This window comes from Acomys minous (assembly GCF_964271855.1).
Source record: "Acomys minous genome assembly, chromosome: 16".
Lineage (NCBI taxonomy): Eukaryota > Metazoa > Chordata > Mammalia > Rodentia > Muridae > Acomys > Acomys minous.
This window is the reverse complement of record NC_140498.1, coordinates 83274521-83295919: the sequence shown is the minus strand read 5'-3', so window position 1 is coordinate 83295919 and position 21399 is coordinate 83274521. Positions and strand designations below refer to the sequence as shown.

General features: G+C 47.8%; 1 protein-coding gene across 2 annotated transcripts in view; it reads left to right on the top strand.

Annotated features, from left to right (window-relative positions):
- TMEM132B (transmembrane protein 132B) overlaps window positions 1-21399 on the top strand; it is a 250881-nt gene that overhangs the window by 191661 nt on the left and 37821 nt on the right. For both annotated transcript variants that reach the window (XM_084762977.1, XM_084762978.1), the window contains exon 5: window positions 17125-17268. In XM_084762977.1, coding sequence (XP_084619103.1) covers window positions 17125-17268 — 144 coding nt within the window. The remainder of the gene's footprint in view (window positions 1-17124; window positions 17269-21399) is intronic.

Sequence of the window (21399 nt, the reverse complement as noted above, 5' to 3'; positions counted from 1 at the left end):
TGTCACCCAGGCAGGAGCTAGACAGAACATTCTGTTAGAAATCTCACAGAGTTCTTATTTTTTATTTTTGAGATATTTTCCTAGATGCATATAAGTGCTTTCATTACATCCATCCTCTCTCCTCCAACTCTACCCTCTACTTTCTATACTTTCCTCCCCCTACTTCATATTTTCAACCCCTTTAAAACCACTTAGTGTTTCCTCTAAATGCCTGGGTGTGGGAACCATCTGCTGGAGGACGGGTGGCCTCTGGGGGCTGCATCCCTGAGGGAAACCGACTCTTCTCCTCCTAGCAGCCAGAAACTGCCAATGGCCCCTCAGCTAGCAGTGCGACGTCATAAGGCCCTTCCCACCCACGCTGGGCTTTTGTCTGGCTTAATCTTGCATAGGTCTTGTGCGTGCTGTCACAACCACCGAGTTCACCTGTGCAGCAGGAGAACGCTGTGTCACTGCACTCATCCTGTGCCTTTGGCTCTTACAGTTTTGATGTCTCCTGCCCCACAGTGATCCTTGATCCTTTCGGGGAGGGAGCATGACACAGCTTATGATGGCTGAGCAACTCGCCAGTCACGTATTCCCTGCTCGTCGATCTGTTTCGGGTCTCTGTGTTACTTACTCTCTGTGTATTACAAAAAGAAGCGTCTCTGGTGAGGGTGGGGAGACCATTAGCCTGTGGGTATAGTGATAAGAATGCAGGGGGATGTTTAGTACTGTGTCCATGTAGCAGGGTACTAGGGGTAGGTTCTCTTCTAGGGCACATGACCACGCCAGCCATGGGTTCTTGGCTCTGCCAAGGGTACCAGGCATGAGTTCCACCTCGTGGAGCAGACCTTGAAATCCAACCTCCCGGGTTTCCTATAAGAAGCCTACAGATTTGAGGGGAAAAGCCACAGAGCATTTAACTTGAGGGCAAGTAAATATTCACACATTCAGTGCAACTTATACTCTTACGGAGTTTACCAACCCTTGCCAGGTGAGTCTGACAGGGAGAACGAGGGGAGGAATCTTGGGAACCAAAGCCTCAGGAACCAAAGTCGTTTGACTCCGGGATTCATAGTATGGGCAAGTTTCTTAAATTTAGACTTTTACGGCAAAGGAAATGGGAGTGACGCAGACCAAGGTGCAAAGAACGCAGATCTTCGTCTCTGACGTTACAAACATCGTTAAGGTTGCCTAGGAGAGCGATGCTTAGGAGAGCCAGCACTCAGCTGCAGAGCACTTCGGCGCGAGAAGACCCTGGGGCCAGCTCCCAGGGGTTATAAATCAAGAAGGGCCGGATCAGATGGCGCATTAGCCAAGCTGTGGATGCATCCACCTCCCCCCACCCCCTGCAACTCACCAAATCTCTCTCTAGCATCTACTTGTTCGGAGGCAAAGATAAAGGGAGTTAGACAGGTAAGTTGCCTGCCTCACTAACCTCCCCTACAGGGGACCTGTAAGGATGAAAATACTATTAACTCCAGAGAACACTATGTGATCAAGAAGGAAGAAAAAAAGTGGCATGTGATGGAGATTATCAAGAACACGGGTGGAGGCCTTTCCATTTCTCTATGTGTGTGGGTGGTGGTGGTGGTGGTGGTGGTGTGAATGCTACAGTGTACCTGTGGAAGCTGGAGGATGACCTATGGGTCTCTCTTTAGATCATGTGGGTCTGGGGACCAAACTCTGGTCATCCGGCCTGACAGAAAGTACCTGAACCATGTCACTGGCATCAATGATATTTTTAATGGAAAGGTTGAGTCTTTGAGAAAATACATTCCCATACCCAAGCCCACTTGCTTAGGGAAAGGCTCAGGATTTTGGGTCAAGAAGGACCCAGTGTCTTTATTTTTTTTTCCACTCTCCCATGATGCATACTGCAGGAGCAGAGATTTAAGTAGAAAGCGCACCCAGCCTCATTAAAATAAGTAATAATGAATATGTCCCCATAGCGATATTTATTCAGAAGATAGACGGTGTAGGCTCTTTCCCCGGGGGAATATTTTATCACCAGATCCGTGACCTTGAATAAGCAGGATGCCCTCTGAGCCGCAGCATCTTCCTCTGGGTGATGAGAACAGCCATTCCTTCCCTGCCTGCCTCCCAGGGATGCTGTAAAGCTGTTGACAGGTGGGTGATAGGAACGGCGTGGTGTTACCGTGCAAACGAAATCACAGTTACATCCAGCCGAGGGCGAAGGGAGCAGGTGCCGGCAGGTGTAATTAGGAGAGAAAATTATTACCATCCGTTTTGCAAACAGATGTGGTGGCCCCGGGGTTCTGTTATGGCTGGGAGCCTTGGGCTTAGATATAATTGAGACTGACATCTTGCATTAGGCAATAACAAAATGCCACGGGCAAGGGGGCCTAAGCAACAGGGTTTTATTCCTCACCTTGTGAAGGCTGAGAAGTCCAAGATCAAGGTGCTGGTGAGGTGTGTTTCTTCTTCCTGATGGTTCTTTTCTTAGCTGGTGGGTGACGTCACAAGGTGCCCGCCAGCCTTTCTGTACATCTCTGTGCCTGTTGGTGGCTCCCTCTAGCAGGTACATTTGCCCTCTGATGCCACAATGTGGTATTGTTATTTACAAAAGCTCAACTCTCAAGAGCCGCACAGTCCGGACTGGAGAGATGACTCAGTGGTTAAGAGCACTGGCTGCTCTTCCAGAGGATGCGAGTTCAATTCGCAGTACCCACATGGTGGTTCACAACCTTCTGTAACTCTCTAGTTGCAGGGTGTCTGACACCCTCACACCAATGCACATAAAATAAAGCTTAAAAAATTATTTTAAAAAAGAACTACACAGTTGAGTAGAAGAAAAATATCTCCCTCCCTCTCCCTCCTTACCCCCCCTCGATGTTTTCAGTGAGTTAACATTTGGTGCTGGGTGGCATTCATAGCTGTCCTGGGGGGTACATGTGACCAATGGGCTGGAGGGTTAGACATACCTGCTGCTGTGTTTTCCTCTCCAATGCCTGGCCTGATGACCTTATTTAATCTTAATTTCTTCTTAGAGGCCCCAGCTGCAAAAACAGCTACATTAGGGAACATGAAGATTCTCCCTCTGAGCTTGGGAGGCGGGATGTGTCCCAAATACTCCTGTGAGGGACATTTCCACTTTGCTTAGGCAATAACTGAATTCAGCCCTGTCCTTTTTAAAAAGTTGTTTCTCTATGAGCATATACAGGGGGAGGAGGTCCCCCTCAGTCACAGTCATGGGGGGGGCAGTAAGGGGAAAATGGGAGGGAGGGAGGAATGGGAGGATAGAAGGGATGGGATAACAATTGAGATGTAATATGAATAAATTAATAAAATATTTTTTTTAAAAAAAAGTTGTTTCTGAGTCCGAGGGAGGCAGGTTGGTTGCTGTCTTGCCCAGAGGGGTCCCTGGGACCCACTGTCTTCAGTGTGATCTCCAGCCTCAGTTTTATAAACTATAGCCGCATAACCACAACCCCACAACACGAGTGTTAAGTCTTAAGCACCCATTAGGATAGCTTGTCCCCCTGTAATGGCCCAGGGGCAAGGAGGAGTCTGTCAGTCAAAAGAAAGCCAGATCCCATTGGACCAGCTAGAGTCATGTGCAGGACTTTGAGCCAACTGGAGGAGCCAGAGGAACGCCAAATGCTGACTGGTTGTTAGATGTCAGGTGCCCGACTGTCAATCAATTTCCCAGCCAGGTAAGGCTCAGCAGTTAGAAAACAGCTTCCACTTGAAGCCAGTGGTGCTTTGTAGAAAAGCGTGGTCCGCCATAAGACTAGGGACAGCTGAATCAGCATTCTCTCCCCTATCCCAGAGGTGGACAGGCATTGCTTGTCTGGGTCAACTCTTTGGCAGCCAAAAGAAAAACCTCTCGTCTTTCGAGGTGTCTATGGACAAAGGAATGTTATAGGCCTTACTTACAGGAAGGAGTCACCATCGCTGGGAAGTGATTATTTGCTTTGCAAGTTGTTTTTATTAGGAAAAAGTGAACATATTAATTTGCCTGAAGTAGTAATGGGGTTATTTATTTGTTTTTACCTAATTGATTTGTATTTTTGAGACACGGTCTCCTTATGGTCCTGAAGCATAGATCCTCCAACCATCGACTCCTGAGTATTGGTGATGGCTGGGCCACCAGTTCCCAGAGGGAGCCAATGTCTCAGGGCTCTGTGCACTTGCACCCATGTGTACAAGCCCTCACACACACATAATTAAAAATAAAACAAATCTTAAAAATACAGCAATAAGCTTTGGCTTTTTAAAAAGGTTTATTCAGCTTCTAAACTGCTAGCACCTTGTGGGTTAGAGAAATTTTACTTCAAAATGGAGCCTCTATATATTTTGAGAGAGTCCACTTGGGCCCTAGAGTGGTGCCTAAGCCCATCAACCACAGTTCTTCTTCTTCTTCTTCTTTTTTAAATGGAACCTTAAGACACACAGAAGACAGAGCAGGGAGTCATGTGGATGTGAGGAGGATGCACCCATGAGCCAAGTGACACTTGGAGGCATCAGGCTCTGTGAGAAGCAAGCCTCTCTCCCTTAGAGTGTCCTGGGAGAGTGTGGCCTGAGCAGATCTCAGACTTATGGCCTCCAGAACTCCGAAAGAATGCACCTCTGTTGTTTTAAGCCATTAGGTTTGTGGTAGTTTGTCGTGGCAGCCCTGCAAAGCTTGTCTGCGCTCCCTCACGCCTCTCACCACCTAGGCAGGGAAAGGAGACGCTGAGACTCTAAGTATGGGAGCCGAGAAGCCAAGGGTGGGGTTGTAGTCAGCACTTCCATCAGCATGAGTGTCAAAACCTGTTTCACAGGCAACACAGCCGTTACTCTGAGTTACAGTCACGGGGCAAACTGCCCATGGTCTGTTTTAGTCTCCCCGCTTGTGCCTAATAAGAGAAGATGCCGCATTAAGCACGCTGCGAAGGAGGGCTTCAGTTCCGACACCACACTTTTGGTCTTGCCAGGTTCACTCTGGAAAAGAAAAAGAAATCCCATGAAACAACAGACTAGGATGTAATTTTCAGAATTCTGCTTCCTGCTACCTTCGTTTAGCATCTCAAGATGTAAATTCTCAAATTCCTTCTCTCAGGTTTGCCCAGAAAGGTTCAATTTCCTCTTTTTTATAGACTTTTTTTGTTTTTTAAACCAAAACTTTCTTGATTATAATAGAGACACCTTCCGAGGTGACTTAGTTTTGTGTGTGTCGGGGGATGCGTGCACATGTGTGTGAGGGTTTGTATGTGAGTCAGTGTGTGCATCTATCCAATTATTCATCTGTCCACTCAATTATCTGCTCATCATCTGTCTACTCATTCAACCCTCTCTCTCCATCCATCCATCCGTCTGTCCATCCATCCATCCATCCATCCATCCATCCATCCGTCTGTCCATCCATTTATTCAGCCAGCTATCTGTTCAAGCCATTTGTCTGTCATCTGTCCAACCATCCATCCATTTTTCTGTCTGCGCATTCACCCACTTATCCATTTGTCCATCTGTTTATCTACCTACCCACCCACCATCCATTTATTCATCCAGTTATCCATCTGTGTGCTCATTGTCCATCCATCTACCCAATCATTTGTTCATCCACACATCTACCCATCCAACCATCTGTTTGTCCATTTGCCTACCTGCCTATCATCCATTCATCTATCTGTCCATCTGTCTAACCATCCATCCATTTCTCTGTCCATCCATCCACCCATTGACATAATTATCTGTCTATTCCTTGTCCATCCATTAACCTTCCGCCCATCCATCTATTGTCTACCCATTTACGCCCATCTGCTCATCTGCCTACTTATCATATAGCCACCCATCTTCCTATTTCTCTGTCCATACATTGTCTGTCTTTCCATTCAGCGGTCTGACTGCAGAGCTAGCCAGCAGGTGCCTCCTCTCATGCTCACTGTGGGCACTGGGCATCAGGCAGTTCACAGTAACTATCCCAGAAGGTGCATTTGTGTTTAAATGAAGTCGTCATCATGGGCTCGGGTCTCGGTGGTGCCATCCTTGGTGCTGCCATCAGCCTGTTTTAGATTTTAATCAGACAGATGCCCTTGCTTGATATTCCTGTGGCAACTGGAAGCTGTGTTGGATTTTAATTTAGCTCAAATAGGCTGAGATACCCCTGCCAACCCAAGACAATGAAGAAACACTCTTAAGAGGTCGCAGTTGTAATTAAGGGAGTGCTAACGGGTAGAAGGGGATTAGAGAGAATGCATGTAATTATTACACAGTGCAGGAGCCTGCTGTGTGGATAAACAGTCCCCACCCCCTCTCCAAGGAGGAACACTGGAAAGAGGCTCCCCTGGAAACCAGGCTGGCTCAGTCCTCTTGTGGCTGTAATTCTGACCCTGGCATGCCTAGAGTTCTCTCTGCTGCATCCATCCGTCCCACAAGGCTTTCTTTAAACCTATGTGTTTCTCTGATCATGGGCCTATTTTTCCCACGAACACCACTTGTTTTTGTCAGCAGGTGCTCAGCTCTGTCTGACAACCTGTTCTGAGAACAACCGTGTCCCCAGGCTCCTCGGAGCCCAGACTCAGAACCCTACACGGTGTTTTGTAGACTCCTGTTCTCAAATTTCCACCTTGACAGCCTCTTGAAGGGATAGTGGAGGGCTTGGGGGTGTCAATAGAACATCACGGTAATGTGGCATCTTTCTTTTTCTCTACCAAATGTGGAGCCAGAGCCATGGGCAGCATTGTGACTCAAGTGTCCTGCACTCTTCTGTGTCATGGCCCAACCATCACTCACCTTAACCCTAACCCTAACCCTAGCCCTAACCCTAACCCTAACCCTAACCCTAACCCTAACCTGGCGGCAGCCAGGCCTCTTGATTCTTAGTTCAGGCTCTTTCATATTGACCGGTTCCACCCACCTACCTACTCAGGTATTGGACCCTGTAAGGAAGAATGCAGGCAGGCTTCTGTTCAGTTCTAGTTAACAAACTAAGCATGTGCACTGCTTTGGTGTTACTTTGAAAAGCGGAGGCTGAGAAGGTAGCTCCATTTGGTTAAGTGTTTGCCACATAAGTGGTAAGACCTGAGCTTGATCCTCAGAAAGAGGTAAGAAAGGGAGTGATGATAGTGTGTGCTTGGCCTGTTAGTGAGGAGATGGAGACAGGGGCATCCCTGGGCTTCACTGGCTGGCCAGCCTAGCCTATCCAGTGGTCTTCAGGTCTATGAGAGATTCTGCCCTAACAAACAAGGTGCATAGCACACAAGGCTTATTCTTACACATGTGGATACATGTGAATGTGAATGTGAAAACACACATACACACACACACTTGGAGAGCGAGGGGAGAGAGAGAGAGGAAGGGGGAGAGAGAGAGAGGGAGGGAGGGAGGGAGAGAGAGAGGGAGGGAGAGAGAGAGGTGGGTGGGTAAAGACCCTTTGGGCTGGCAGCTCATCTGTCTTCCCTGTAGGACCCAAGATACCAAGGACATTGATGTCCTTTAGGGCTGTTTGGGTGTGACTCGTTTAGCAGTGCCCTTGATTGTTTTTTTGTTGCTGTGATAAAATACTAGGTAGAAGCAACTTTGGGATGAATGGTTTTCTTTTTTTGGTTTAAGCTTACAGTCCATCGTGAAGGTAAATCAGGGAAGGAACTCAAGACAGGAACCCAGAGGCAGGAACTGAAGCAGAGGCCAGAGAGGAACACTGCTTCCTGGCTTGCTTCCAGGAGCATCTTCAGCTATGTTTCTTATATAGCCCAGGCCCACCTGCTTAGGGATGGTACTGCCCACAGTGAGCCAGACTCTCCTACATTAATAAATGATGGTGATGATGATGATGGTGATGATGGTGATAAGGCCCTACAGACATTCCACAGTCCAAGCTGATGAAAGAAATTTCTCAGTTGAGGTTTCCTTGTCCCAGGTGACTCTAGGTTTATGTCCAGTTGACAGCTGAAGCTAACCCAGGACAAACAACAAGTGGCAGAGACCCACCAGTACCTGTGGGAGCCGGATGTTGGGGGTTCTTCACAGGGACGTGGTGTGTCCTGGGATATGAGGAAGAGGACGGCGTGGAATGTAAGCAGTGACGGGAGCTCTGCAGGGCGCCTCTACTTCTCATGTGTGCCTTTCTCTTCTTGCCACTCTGCTGGCAGAAGCACCCAGCAATTGCTTCTTAGTTCAGAGTTTCCTTTCTGGAAAAAAAGAAAATGCCATGCAGAGGTCAGAGTCTCTTAACCCTGGTTCTAAATTGTTTTCCAGGAGACAGCTCGTTGGCTCAGCATGGACCATTGCTCACATCTACACCGGTCAATGGGTGGTTATAAAATGCTGACTTGGTGCCTTGTCACTGTTGCCATGGTGATAGGGAGCAGAGGAGGAAGGTTTCCACGCTTGGTCCTTACATCATCATATTGGATGGCTTTACCACCTCCCCCACAGTCTTTGAGATCTTAATGCACTCCAGGCAGCCGTGAGAAACCATGGCAAAGACAGGACCATGGATTCTGCTCCTGTGGCTTTACGGGGTACAGTTCCTACTCTCTGTGGGACGCCTGCACATGCAAGGGGCTGGCTGCATTCTCTACTTGGTATTTTGCTGTGGTAGACCTCTAGCATCCCCATGGGTAACCTTGACTTTCATCAGCCAGTGGGTGCCATTCTATTGCTCTCAGCCTCTGGTGTGAAGGGCCTGTCCCGGACACTGGCTGGTGGTGGCTACTACTCTCAAACAGCCTTCTCCTTGCCCCTGGCCATGTACTCTCAAGGATCGCAGCCCAGCCCTTCACTGGAGGCCAGCTCGGCTCTCGAGGCCTGTCCTGTTAGAAGCAGTGCCGCTTGTACTGCTCAAGATGTCTGGGGTTCTTTGCTGCCTTGTGGATAACAAATTGCCACCGTCTAAAAATAGCCACAGAGAGTGGAGGGGCCGGCCTCACTTCAGAAGCAGTATAACACACAACACTGTATTGAATGTTGTTATTTAAATTAGAGTCTGTGTCCCTGCTGAGTGAAGTTTTACAACTGCCCTGTGGCTTTAAAAATGAGAAATCATGGTGTCTGGGAGTAAAAACATTGTTAGAAGCAGATTCCTACTCAGAACCCCAGGAGGACGGCCCAGAGCCTCCTGGGCTGGGGGTAGAAGCTAAGATGGAGCATTCCAGAAGCCACGTGCACGCATCGTCTGTGGCTCTGAGATCACTCCTCTGTTTTTATAAAGATCGCATTGATATTTATGTAACATTTAAAAATTTCCACTTGTCATGTAGACGTGGTTTGGGTATATGTGCATATGCATGTCTTTGCATGTGTGGGCACATGTTCCTGCGAGGACACACATGTGAAGGCTTGATGCTGACTTTCCCCATCTTATTTATCGCGGCAGAGACCTGCCAATGAAACAAGAGCTCAACAGTATGACAAAGTCTCACTAGCTAGCTTGCTCTGGGGACCCCAGTCTCTGCCTTCTGAGGCTGGAATCAATGGCTGTCCTCTATGCCCACCTGGCGTTTGTGTGGATTTCTGAGGATCTGTACTCCAGCCCTTATGTTTTTGTGGCAGTCAGCACTGATCACCTAGCTATCGCTCGAAGCCCCGCACAACATATTTGTGTGGACATTTTGAAATCCATGTCTCTATAAATCCATCTTTTATCCTTAAAGCTTCATTTGGAGTTAGGAGATGGAATGGGACTAAGGGTCCACTGGGCAGGTGTGCTGAAAAGGCCAGCTTAGTACCCAGGATGGGGGCTGGAGCATCCGAGAGCTTCTGTTCCCATCCTAGTCCTGTTGCTTAGCAACACCATGATTCTGGCCAAATCATGGAAGTCTTCTTCTTAGCTTCCATTTCATCATTTGTGCAGTGGGGACACAGATAGTCACCCTTCAGTGGGGTTATCTCAGGATTAAGTAACACGTCAATGAAATCAGTGGATATCATCAATAGAAAATGATTTCGATAAATGACAGAAATCGCTTACCACAGTGCCTGGCTCTTATCTAATATTTAAGAAAAGCATTAGCTATGTTTAGTAATATTCATTTAGCACTTAAGAGCCTCTATCTGTGCATTTATTATTTTATTCTTCCTTGTCGTGTTCTTATGGTTTTCTGATTAGACCCATGAGCCTGAAGAAATGCCTTTCTCAAGTTCTCTAGAGTCCCCCCAAGTGTTAGTGTTATCTCTCTCAACACAAATACATTTTATTATTATCAATAATAATAAATAAGGTTTAATAAGTAACAATAATGACCAATTATTGATCAATTATTAACTAATTATTAATGGTAAGTATTCTGATTATATTTAGTTATATATATTAAAATTAACAACAATAACAGTTATTATTGTGTCACTTTGTGGCACTGGCTTGCCAGGAACACATTATATAATGACCAGGCTGGTCTTGAACTTACACAGAGAAATATGCCTACTTTTGCCTCCTGGGTGCTGAGATTAAAGGGCTGCACTGTCACACCTGACTAACCACTTTATTTTGAACTGTTTGAGAGTGAGTCACATACACAATGGCCCCATTTCTGTGATACTTTAATGAGGTTATGGTGGTTTAAATGAGAAATGTCCCCCACAGGCCCTTTTCTTTTAACACTTGGTCTTGGGCAGTGGTGGCGCATGCCTTAAATCCCAGTGCTAGGAGGCAGAGGGAGGCAGGTCTCTGTGAGTTCGAGGCCAGCCTAGTCTATAGAGGTAGTTCCAGGACAGCCAAGGCTACACAAAGAAACCCTGTCTTGAAAAAGCAAAAAAGCAAAAACCCAAAAAACAAAAATCCCCCCAAAAATAACACACACACACACACACACACACACACACACACAAATACAAACAAAAAACACTTGGTCTCCAGCAGGCGGCGCTTTTTTTTTGGGGGGTGGGGTGGGGGCGAGGTTGTCGAATCTTTAGGAGGCGGAGCCTTGCTGGAGGAAGTAGGTCACTGGGGCTGGACTTCAAGGTTCTTTTTAGTCTGGCCCCACTTCCTGCTCTCCCTCTGCTTCCTGGTTGCTTGGCCTGCCTAACTTGCCTGGTACCATGCCATCCCCTCTAGCACTATAAAACAAAGTAAACCATTTTTTCTCGTAGGTTGCTTTCTGCTGGAGTATTTTATTACAACAACGAAAGGGCGACTGGTGCGCAGGCTTTCTCCTTGAGTACGCGGAGAGACATTTCAATGCACAATTATCTCATCTCCAAGCTTTCCCCACATTTTATCATTTGTCTGCCTGTGTCCATTTGCAGCCAGATTCTTTTTTTTTCTTTCTTTTTTTTTTTTTTCCTCCAGTCTGAGGTCCTAAGTCCAGGACTCTGCATAATCGATAGCACTCTCCCAGCCTTTATCTTTCAGCCTGTGACATGCTTGTGGAGTCCACTGTCGCTCTGCCTAATGCCTCCTGGCTGGGTTTATCCCACCTGTCTTCATTGTGGGCTGTCTATACTTCAAAAGTGGCAACTGTGACCTTTTCAAGATCCAGTGCCTGCTCCTCTCGAGTGACGGCTTCTTTGATCACCACGATGAGATGGGATGTGCTAGGGTCTGGACCATAAAGCTACAGGTGCTTCATTTGGACACTGAGACACTGTGACACTTGGTAAATAACTAGTTTCTTATACTTTGAGTCAGCTGTAGAACCCGTTAATGATTCTCACCCGAGACAATTAAGGCATTAAAAAAAAATGCTGGCTGCCAGGTGGCGGTGGTGGTTCCAGTTTCGTGAGTCCTTTTGCACTTATGAGTCGGCGCGCCACCCCGAGGACCCGGCTTCCTTCTCCGCTGTGTGTTTAATCATAGTGGTGTGGATCCAGGAACTCATTTTATTCCACAGATTTATAATTGGCTTCCAGGATTGTTTACCTGGATGCTAAGTTGTCTCAGGTCGGCAACAGACAACCCATCATGCCGTCTCTCCTGTGTCCTCTTTGACATTTCTGTTGTTTGAGCACTTAGTTACCTCCTGGCTGCCTGGGATATTTTAGGCTCCCGCTCTCTGCCTCCCTCTGCCTATCAACCTGCCGTTTCTCCACGGAGCCCTGTTATCTTCTTCTTTCAGACAACGGTATTTAGAGCTTAAACTCCAGCACTTGGCGTGTTGATTGCTGAATGAGTCTGGTGTTTGCATCCAAGGCCTCTCTCAGAGAGCTGAAGTGAGGAAAAGCCTCATGTATACACGCACTTACACACTCCCTACTGTATACACACTAACATATATAGAGCCCAGCACAAGCGTTCTTCTCATTAGTTCTCCCCTGTGACGGGAGAAACATTGCAATGCGGCGGCTCGGAGGAGACTGCTTGCTGCATTTGATGTCGGCGGAGATCGGTATTGCCCCCAAAAGAACCCATTGACGCTTAACAGCCAGGAGAAGTAAAGGGGTCTGGGCCCCCTCTCCCTCACTGACCTACTTTCCCATACCCAGGGCTAAGGGGTTGGTGGAAGAGAGGTCGATACTTCAATACTCCAGATGAAATGGAGTTTAAGAACAGGCGTCAACACCCCCCAATCTCCTTTATGCTCAGAGTTCCCACTGCATCTTCCTTTCCATTTTAAGACCCACTTTTCTCACGGTAAGAACCGGGGCTCTCATCACCCAGCGCACTGAAGTGGTATCAGCGGCCAACCTGCCTGCCAGGCTGTGGAAGACAAGCCCATCCGGGGCTCAGAGTGCGTTTGCATCACTTTTGAATCTTGACTCTCAGGAGTGTGTGTGTGTGTGTGTGTGTGTGTGTGTGTGTGTGTGTGTGTGTGTAAGTTCCTTGCAAATAATGCTAATAGTTTTATGTGTTGGCAGGGCCTTGCTCATGCCACTTGTCAAGTCCAGGGCAGATGCAGGACTCTCCTCTGTCCTCTCCCTGGGCCTGGCTGGCAGGGATTACTTTGTCTCTCATCCTTCAATCATTTATTAATCATTTCTATATTTACCCATCTGCTTATCTATCTATCTATCTATCTATCTATCTATCTATCTATCTATCTTCTATCTATCAATCATCTATTATCTATCTTCTATATATGAAGCATCAATCAGCTACCTATCAGCACTCTCTTTCATCCGTCATTTATTTATTCATTGTCACTCTGCCATCTGTTTACATATCTGTCTGTGTATCATCTATCTACCTGCTAACTACCTATGTGTCCCTCTGTCAATATAGCAAGTCTATTTATCTCTGTATCTATTGTCCTGTTTATGTATTTATCTCTGTAACTGTTATATATCATTCTACAGTTTAATCATCTTCCTGTTATCTATGTTTCTCTTAGTCTGTCTATTGATACATCAATCTATGTATCTATCTGTTTGTATGTCTACATATCCATTATCCTATCAATTGTTATCTATCTATCTATCTATCTATCTATCTATCTATCTACCTACCATCTCTTCATAGTTGACTTTGATGGCATTTGTTTTGCTCTCTTGTGTAGGAACCAGGCCCGACTGGGCTGCCTGCCTGTCTTGCTGTTTCATGTCCTGTTTCTAGCAGCTTCCATGTCTGTGTTTATCTTGGTTAGCTAGTCATGTTTACTGCTCTGAGAACACACCCCTCCCTTCCTCGAGACTTTTCCTCCTGTGTGCAATCACCTCTTGAGGGATTTCACCTGGGAGGAGGATTCCTGTTTTGCTGCCTATAAGAAGGCTCTTTGGAACTCTGAAGGGGACGAGAATAATAAACCGCTGCCGCGGCTGCTGCTGTGGCTGCTGCACTCTTAGCACGAAGGACCCACTGTGTCATTGTGTGTGTGTGTGTGTGTGTGTGTGTGTGTGTGTGTGTGCATGAGTTAAATCCGTAGTCCCTTGCCCTTGACTCGGCACTGCGGTGGCGCAGGTGCCACACTCTTGTTTCTTTTATGGAGCAGAGACTCTTCTGCTGGTCTTACCACACCAATTCCCCCCACCGCCCAACCCCCCCCCCCCAGTGCCACTCTGTTCAACACCAATAGAAATGCATTTCTGAGAAGGCTGCTAAACCTTCTGCAGCCGAGAGCTGAGAGGCGTGCCTCTGGACCGATGCTGATGCCACGTGTTATGATGTCGCTGTGATGCTGAGCACAGCGGTTTGTCTTGCTGAGGGCTGGGGAGGATCGATCACCTTTGGAAGCGTGGAGAGGGCGTCCAGAGATAACGGGGATGGAGGTGCAGAAGTGCAAGCCACTCATGAAAGAGTCAGAACATGGGAACATGGCGACTAAGCTGCTTACAGTGGGGCTATAAGTCAGGGTCAACCATGATTCCCTCTTAGAAGCTGTGCCCTCCCTTGGAGCTTAGTCTGGGAGGCACAGCAGTATCTCCTCTGAGGGCTTCTTCTCCAGGGAGCAGGCGGATGCATTAGCTGGCTCCTTTTTCTAGAGCCCACTCTGTCACCTGGTCTCACTCAAGACTTTTCAGTTGCAAGTGACAAAATTCAGTTCGAAGTGGCTCTAGGCGAAGTTGAAGTTTTGCAAAACCAGAAATTTAATTACATGTCTAAAGGCCATGACCTTCACGGGCAGCTGGGTTCAGGAACCCAGAAATCTTGACTAGAAACCTGGTCTCACTTCTGATTGCCCGCTCCTCCCCGCCCTGCCCTCACTGGCTTCATTTTAACCAGAGTTTGTGGACACGGGGTTAGGATATTTTCACTGGCTGTTTTGGGGTCATGTGACTTTTCATTAAGTCCTAATCAGGGCAGCTGGCATCAATTCTAGTCAATCCAGGATGGCAAGAGATTGGCAGATGGAGGCAAAGGATAAAGTAGACCCTACCAAGCCCCAGCAGCTCACCAGACGAACAGAGGCAAGCCCCCACATGCCTGCATTTGAAGGGAGGCCTCTGGGAGAGCTGGAAGGTGAGGGGCAGGAAGGCGCTGGCGGGACCCGGGGTGTGCAAGAGCTTATGTGTGGCCAGTTCTCTCCGGCTTTTTGTGCCACTGCTTTCTTAATTTAAACCCCAAATTACATCTATGATCACTGTGCCATGAAGCCCCTGCAAATGAACAATCACTTTCCAGATCAATCTCAAGCTAAGACTTGGAAGATACTGAGGAGAGAGATTTGCTTGGTTGATAACGCACCTGCAGGTGTGAGGGCCTGAGTTCAGTCTCCAGAGACGCCATTAAACGCTTGCAGGGGTGGTGGGCTGCCCTTGTAATGTCAGTGCTGGGGGGAGGTGGCAGCTAGTCTATTCAGAGAGCCCCAGGTCCCAGCGAGTGATGCTGTTGAAATATACATGGCAGATGGTTTCTGAGGAACGATACTTAAAGTTGTCCTCTGGTCTACACACACACACACACTTACACCAAAAAATCTTCCCAACCCCCCAACTCCTCCAAAAACATTCCCACAAACCTGTAGATGGACCAAGCAAATTAATTATTAATTAATGAATATTAAAAAATAATTCTTGAGCCAAATGACAGTCACGTCTGCAAGATGGTTGGAGGTGGGGTGGGAGAAGGGAGGTAGCACTCACAGTATTGGACAGTGCCCTGCTCCTGGGGACTAAAACGGGGCTTAATTATAAGACAGCGTGAGGTGGAACCCCACCAAACTGTCTTGACCCTTCCGTCCCCCAGGGACCCATCTCCTCTGGGTAACTGCACCTACTCAAGGGTCCACAACATCCCAGACAGTGCCCCCAGCTGCTGGCTGTTAAGTAGAATAGAGCAGCTGTGGGGGGTTGAGGCCAGGAGGCCCACTCTCAGCTATGCTTTAACACTGTGGCCTAGTAAATGGAAGGGCCTGGAGACCACGGTCAGGCCTGGAGGGGGGAGGGAAAGTAGATGGGACTAATATGATATATGTGACAAGCAGACATGACAGAAGGGAAGGAAGGAAGGAAGGAAGGGCTTCCCTTTAAAACCTGGAGGTGAAATTCAGAGAGAGAGAGAGAGAGAGAGAGAGAGAGAGAGAGAGAGAGACAGAGAGACAGAAACACACACACACACACACACACACACACACACACACACACACAGATACACACAGAGACACACACAGAGTGAGACACAAACATAGAGACAGAGAAACATACACACACAGGCAGAGACTGACAGAGACAGACAGGGCGGGGGAGAACAAGCACACAGCCATGAGAGGGATGATGGAGAGGAGGGCAGAGGAACCTCTTCAGAGACAATCTCCATAGCAGAGAAGGTATCGTGATTCTGTAAGGTTTAAGGGGTCGAAGGACACTTCACATCACATGATTTAGTGACCGGAAGTGTGGAGCAGCCGGGTTCTAGGTTGCAAGGGGCAAGTGAAGTCCTGAGTAAAAACGTGTCGTTGACAGGGGCACAGTCATGTTAAGGAAGCCAGTGCATCAGCTCCATGCAGACCACAAAACCTTTTTCCAGTGAGGCTTGGGAGGGGTGGCTAAGCTTTCGTCTGGTCTGAGTGCAGATGTTGGCAGTGTGTGCAGAAAATGCCCACCATAGCTCTCTCCCCTGCCACTTGTGGCCTGCAGCCTGCTCTCTGAAAGAGATTGCTCCCACCAAGATGAGCTAAATCTACCTCCTTGTTCAGCTGTATGCAGTATAACCCCAAGTCCCTGTTCAATTGTGTATAATAAACACGCTGAGCTTCCAGGGTGCTGTGGCTTCAGCATTAGAGAGCCTGGTCTGCCTGACCCCAGCTTTTTTTTTTTTTTTTTGTCAATGTATGTTCATCTTTTCTCTGGGCAGGACACAGTGCTTTCTAGGACTGCTGTTATGCCACTGCATTCTGAAAGAAGAGCTGCAAGCAAGGCTGTAGCCTGATCTTCACTGTGGGATCTGGCCTCTTAAGGGTGACCACCATTTTAAATATAAATTTTAAAATATTTATTTTATTTATATGTATTCTCCCCCTCCCTCGCTGTGTGTGTGCATATGCATCATGTGCATGCAGTACCTATGGAGGCCAGGGTGTCAGATCCTATAGAACTGGGGTTACAGATGGCTGTGAGCCACTGTATGGGTGCTAGAAATCAAATCTCAGTCCTCTAAAAGACCAGCCAGTGCTCTTAACTGCTGAGCCATCTCTCCAGGCCAAGAATGACCACTGTCTTAAAGGGACGGGACCCATGTCCTAAAGGAGACCACATGTTCAAGTGTGTGAACCCGTGGAGGGTATTTCCTGTTCCTAACAGCAGTCCGGGTGGCAGGCGGCTGCCAGTCGCCTCCCTCGTGGCTCACTCCTATCCCGTTTGCTCACCTGTGCCCTCTTTTCTCTTGTTCAGGACACAGAAGTTTTGAACACCGCCATCCTCACCGGGAAGCCCGTCTCGGTTCCCGTCAAGGTCGTGGGCGTTCAAGAAGACGGATCTGTGGTAGACGTGTTGGAGTCGGTGGAGTGCAGGTCGGCGGATGAAGATGTCGTGAAGGTACTAAAGACAGTTGGTGACCGCCGCCCACACACGTTGCAGTCTCTCTCTGTCTCTCTCCTCCCTCCCACAGCATGCTGTGTCTGAATGGGCCTCATCTGAAGGGAGGGAGACCGACCTCACTGAGAAGGACGTCAGTGTCGACAGAAGCCCATGCATGGGTCAGCAGAAGGCTGCTACTTCCTTCTTAGCCTCAAGTGAAACATCTACTCTCCTTTCTCCCTCTCCCTCTTCTCTCTTCCCCTCTGCCTTGCCCAGAAGCATGCTATTTCCTTTAATCTAGCAATCCATACATCATTTCAGTTTTTACCAACTGTCTATGCCCAGTCGGGCTATTTTACTGAGGATATCGCCTTTACATGGCCTGCTTTCCTGGAGCAGCTGTTTGCCTCAGCTGGCTGAGGTCTGGTGCTAATAAGAGCCTCCCTTTCTCAAGCTTAAAAACGAATTTAGGGTCATTATAAGATAATAAAACCCAGGAGCTTGATGTGTTAAAATTTTGTTAATATACATTAAAGTAAACGACTATTAAAATAATGATACAAAACCTCATCATGCACCTCCTGGCTTAATTTGAATACTTCCAAAGGGACACATCTTGCTGAGAAATCTGGACACAAAGTATTTCTGCTGGATTCTTTTCATTACTGATCAGTGAATATTTTGGCTTCATATTCCCCCTGAATCTGTCGGGAATTTAATTGTCCTTGCTGTTTGTGTGGAAACTTTAAGATTTTCTGTTGTGATTGTTTTTTTGCCCCTCCCCCCTAGCACATTGGTTGCTCGATGCTTTTACAGCATCTATCACAGAAAGGATTCCATCTTTGAGTCTCCGAGAGAGGTTCCAGTTCCAATCTGCTCAGATATTTTAGGGAAATCTAACACCCGCGTCCTGTCCTTCATGTTGTATCTGCTTCTGTTTGGAGGTAAAATGGGACTTGGCCTCAGCCACTTCAAACCCACATGAATTAATTCCGTTTCTCAATGTGTGCATATGCAAGCAGATGCACACTTGCCATGGGCAGAGGGCAACTTTCCAAGGATCACTCCTGTCCTTCTACCGTGTGGATCCCTGGACTTGAACTGAGTTCATGAAGCTTGGAGGCGGCTGGCTGCCTTTACCAGCTAAGCCACCTTGACAGCCTTTGGTGTCAGTCACCAGCATTCCCTGGTGGTTAGCAGAGGATGTCTGCACTAGGTTGACACCTTCTCTGTGTGACCTGCACGAGACTGTGTTTTGGTTTGATAAAGAAGGATGGCTCCCACTTGGGAGGCAGAGGCAGGCAGATCGCTGTGAGTTCGAGGCCAGCCTGGTCTACAAAGTGAGTCTAGGACAGCCAAGGCTACACAGAGAAACCCCTGTCTTGAAAAACCAAAAAAAAAAAAAAAAAAAAAAAAAAAAAGGATGGCTCCATAAGTCTATTGAACAGCCATGAAGCTGCAGGAGCCTCCAGTGTGACACAGCTTGTTTCCTGAGCAAGGGGCATGAATTCTCCTCAAAGAAAAGGCAGGCTAGTTTAAAACCTGCAATATGGCCTCACCTCAGGACTCCTGGCAATCTGTGTGTTCTGTGGCAAGCCAGATTAAAAAACCTCTAAGGCCTTCCACATTAAGAGTCTAGAAAGACCTGAGTCCAGTTGCATGAGTTTCAGTATACGTGAAACATAAAGACAGTGAATGTGTACATGTGCACATGTGCACACACACACACACACACACACACACACACACACACACACACTTGAGAGAGGTGTGCACACATGACTGTGCATGTAGAGTTCCACCTTATTTTTGAGACAGGTCCCTCACTGAACCGGATCCTTAGGGATCTGTCTAGACCAGCTGTCTAGTGAGCCCCAGGGAATCCTCCTGCCTCTGCTTGCCCGAGCCTGACTCACAAACACACTCTGCACACCTGGTTATTTATGTTGGAGTTGGGGAGCTGGCCTCGCCCTTATACTTACTCTTTTCCAACTTAGCCACGTCCCCAGCCCAGTCTATTTGTTTTCCTGTCTCCATATCATTCAAGAAAAGGGGGGACATTAACGGTGGCCTAGGCAGGTGGTGACTGAATGCTTATGTTGATATGGGCTCAAATAAATGACTTCCTGTTTCCCCTGAGCCTTTGTGTACCGCCCCCCCCACCCCCATATCTTTCCCCCCTCCCTGCCCAAGGATCCTTGTGGAGCCTTGTGGTACAGGATAGAATCTTTGTTCTCTTGTTCTGGAGAAACCTACTGCAGAGAACTGTGTCCAAATTCACGAATCCCGTTGCTGTCACGTCTATAGTTGTTTCCTATTGCACAGAAACGAGTTAGAACCACCCTCTGCCATTCCTGAAGGAAATGATGTTTTGGAAGACAGCGTTCTTTTTTCTTTTCTTTTCTTTTTTTTTCTTTTCTTTTCTCTTCTTGGCTGTCATTGAGGGAGCCTCATGCAGAAGGGTCCACTCTTTAGAGGAGGCAAATAGAGTGAGTTGTCAGAGCACAAAGCCCAGGGCTGCATTCAGACAGGCTTTGCTGGCGACCCTGGGATTTAATTAAGTGGCTCTGATGCATTTGCTATGGCTCCTCTGTGTTTGTAATACATTTTTTTTTCCTGCGGCTCGGGGATGGATGGAGTTGTCTACAGGGCTGTGTGCCGGGCCTCAGCGTCACGCCAGGGGTTGGTGCGGCACCAACCTAGTCATTAGCACTCTCTGGAGAGATGTGTGTATCTGTCACTGAGCCATTTCTGCACCCCACTCTCTGGAGAGATGTGTGCATCTGTTGCCGAGCCATTTCTGCGCCTCGGGTTTGGGACTTAGAGGACTGAGTCAAGTGTTGAGCTTGGAGTAATGGGACTTGTGGAGGCAACCAGACTCACTGCAGTGACCTAGGGAACTTGTGATGTTCAGAGAACAGCATCCAGGGGTATAAGCAGCTGGAAAGGGCCAGATGTCCTCTGCATCTGGTGAGAGTGGAGGGGCTAACACAAACTAAAGAAAGCAGGAGACAGCCTTAGAGGTGTAACTGTGTGAGCGACTCTGTGTGTGTGTATGTGTGTGTGCACATGCTTGTGTGTGGTGTCTATGTGTCTCTGTGCCAGTGTGTCTACATGTGTCAGTATGACTCTACATGTGTGTGTGTGTGTATGTGTGTATGTGTGTATGTGTGTATGTGTGTGTATCTGTCTCTGTGTCTGAGAAGCCTTGCCTTTTACTGTTAGTGGTAAGATCTGACAGGTAATCTGGCAGGACGAGTCTCTGTCCATAGGTGGTTTATTGGCATGTGAGAAAGCATCTGTGGTTCACTGTAGAGCAACAGAGAGGCAGCCATAGGGCCAGATCTGGTCCAGAGTGGTGTAGAGGTGTGTGCGTGTGCGTGTGTGGTGTGTGTGTGTGTGTGTGTGTGTGTGTGTGTGTGTGTGTGTGTGTGTGATTAACGTTGGATGTCTTCCTCCATCACTCTCTGTCATGTTGAAGACACACCCTCTCTTTGAACCTGGAATTCACCAACTCAGCTAGACTGGCCAGTGAGTCCCAGAGAACCACTTGCCTTGGCCTCCCCAGCACTGGGTTGTGGGTACATACCTGTAATGCCCAGAGTTTTACACGGATTCTAAGGGGTCAAACTCATGGACCCATGCTTGGGTGACAAGCACTTCACTGACTGGACCATCTGGGGGGGGGGGCGTCCAAGACAGTTGATTAAAAAAAAATTGAGCTGTAAGCAGCTGGTGCAGGAAAGGGCACAGTACAGCTTTAAAGAGACAGTTGGAGGACTCTGGACAAGTGAGACTGGAGCATGGCTGCCTTGATCCCTCTCTGAAGTCTGCAGAGGGCCACCGAATTGTCCCAAGCACCCACAACTGACCTGCTACTGTTAGATCTGTTTGCAGACAAGTCTCAGTGGTGAGTTTGGGGGATGATTACATAAAAATGTACAACCAAAGGGAACGTGCAATGCTTGACCTATGCTAGTAGTACCTTGCTTTTGAAGCCAGAGGCTCACTGCTGTAGGTGCTCAAGGCAGGGCCTCGCTGCTGTAGGTGCTCAAGGCACAGGCTCGCTACTTGGCACTTGGGCTGGATGTCTAGCTCCTGAGCTCTGGCTGTCAGAGTTCAGAGCCCTTGGCTCCTTCACTCTTGGCC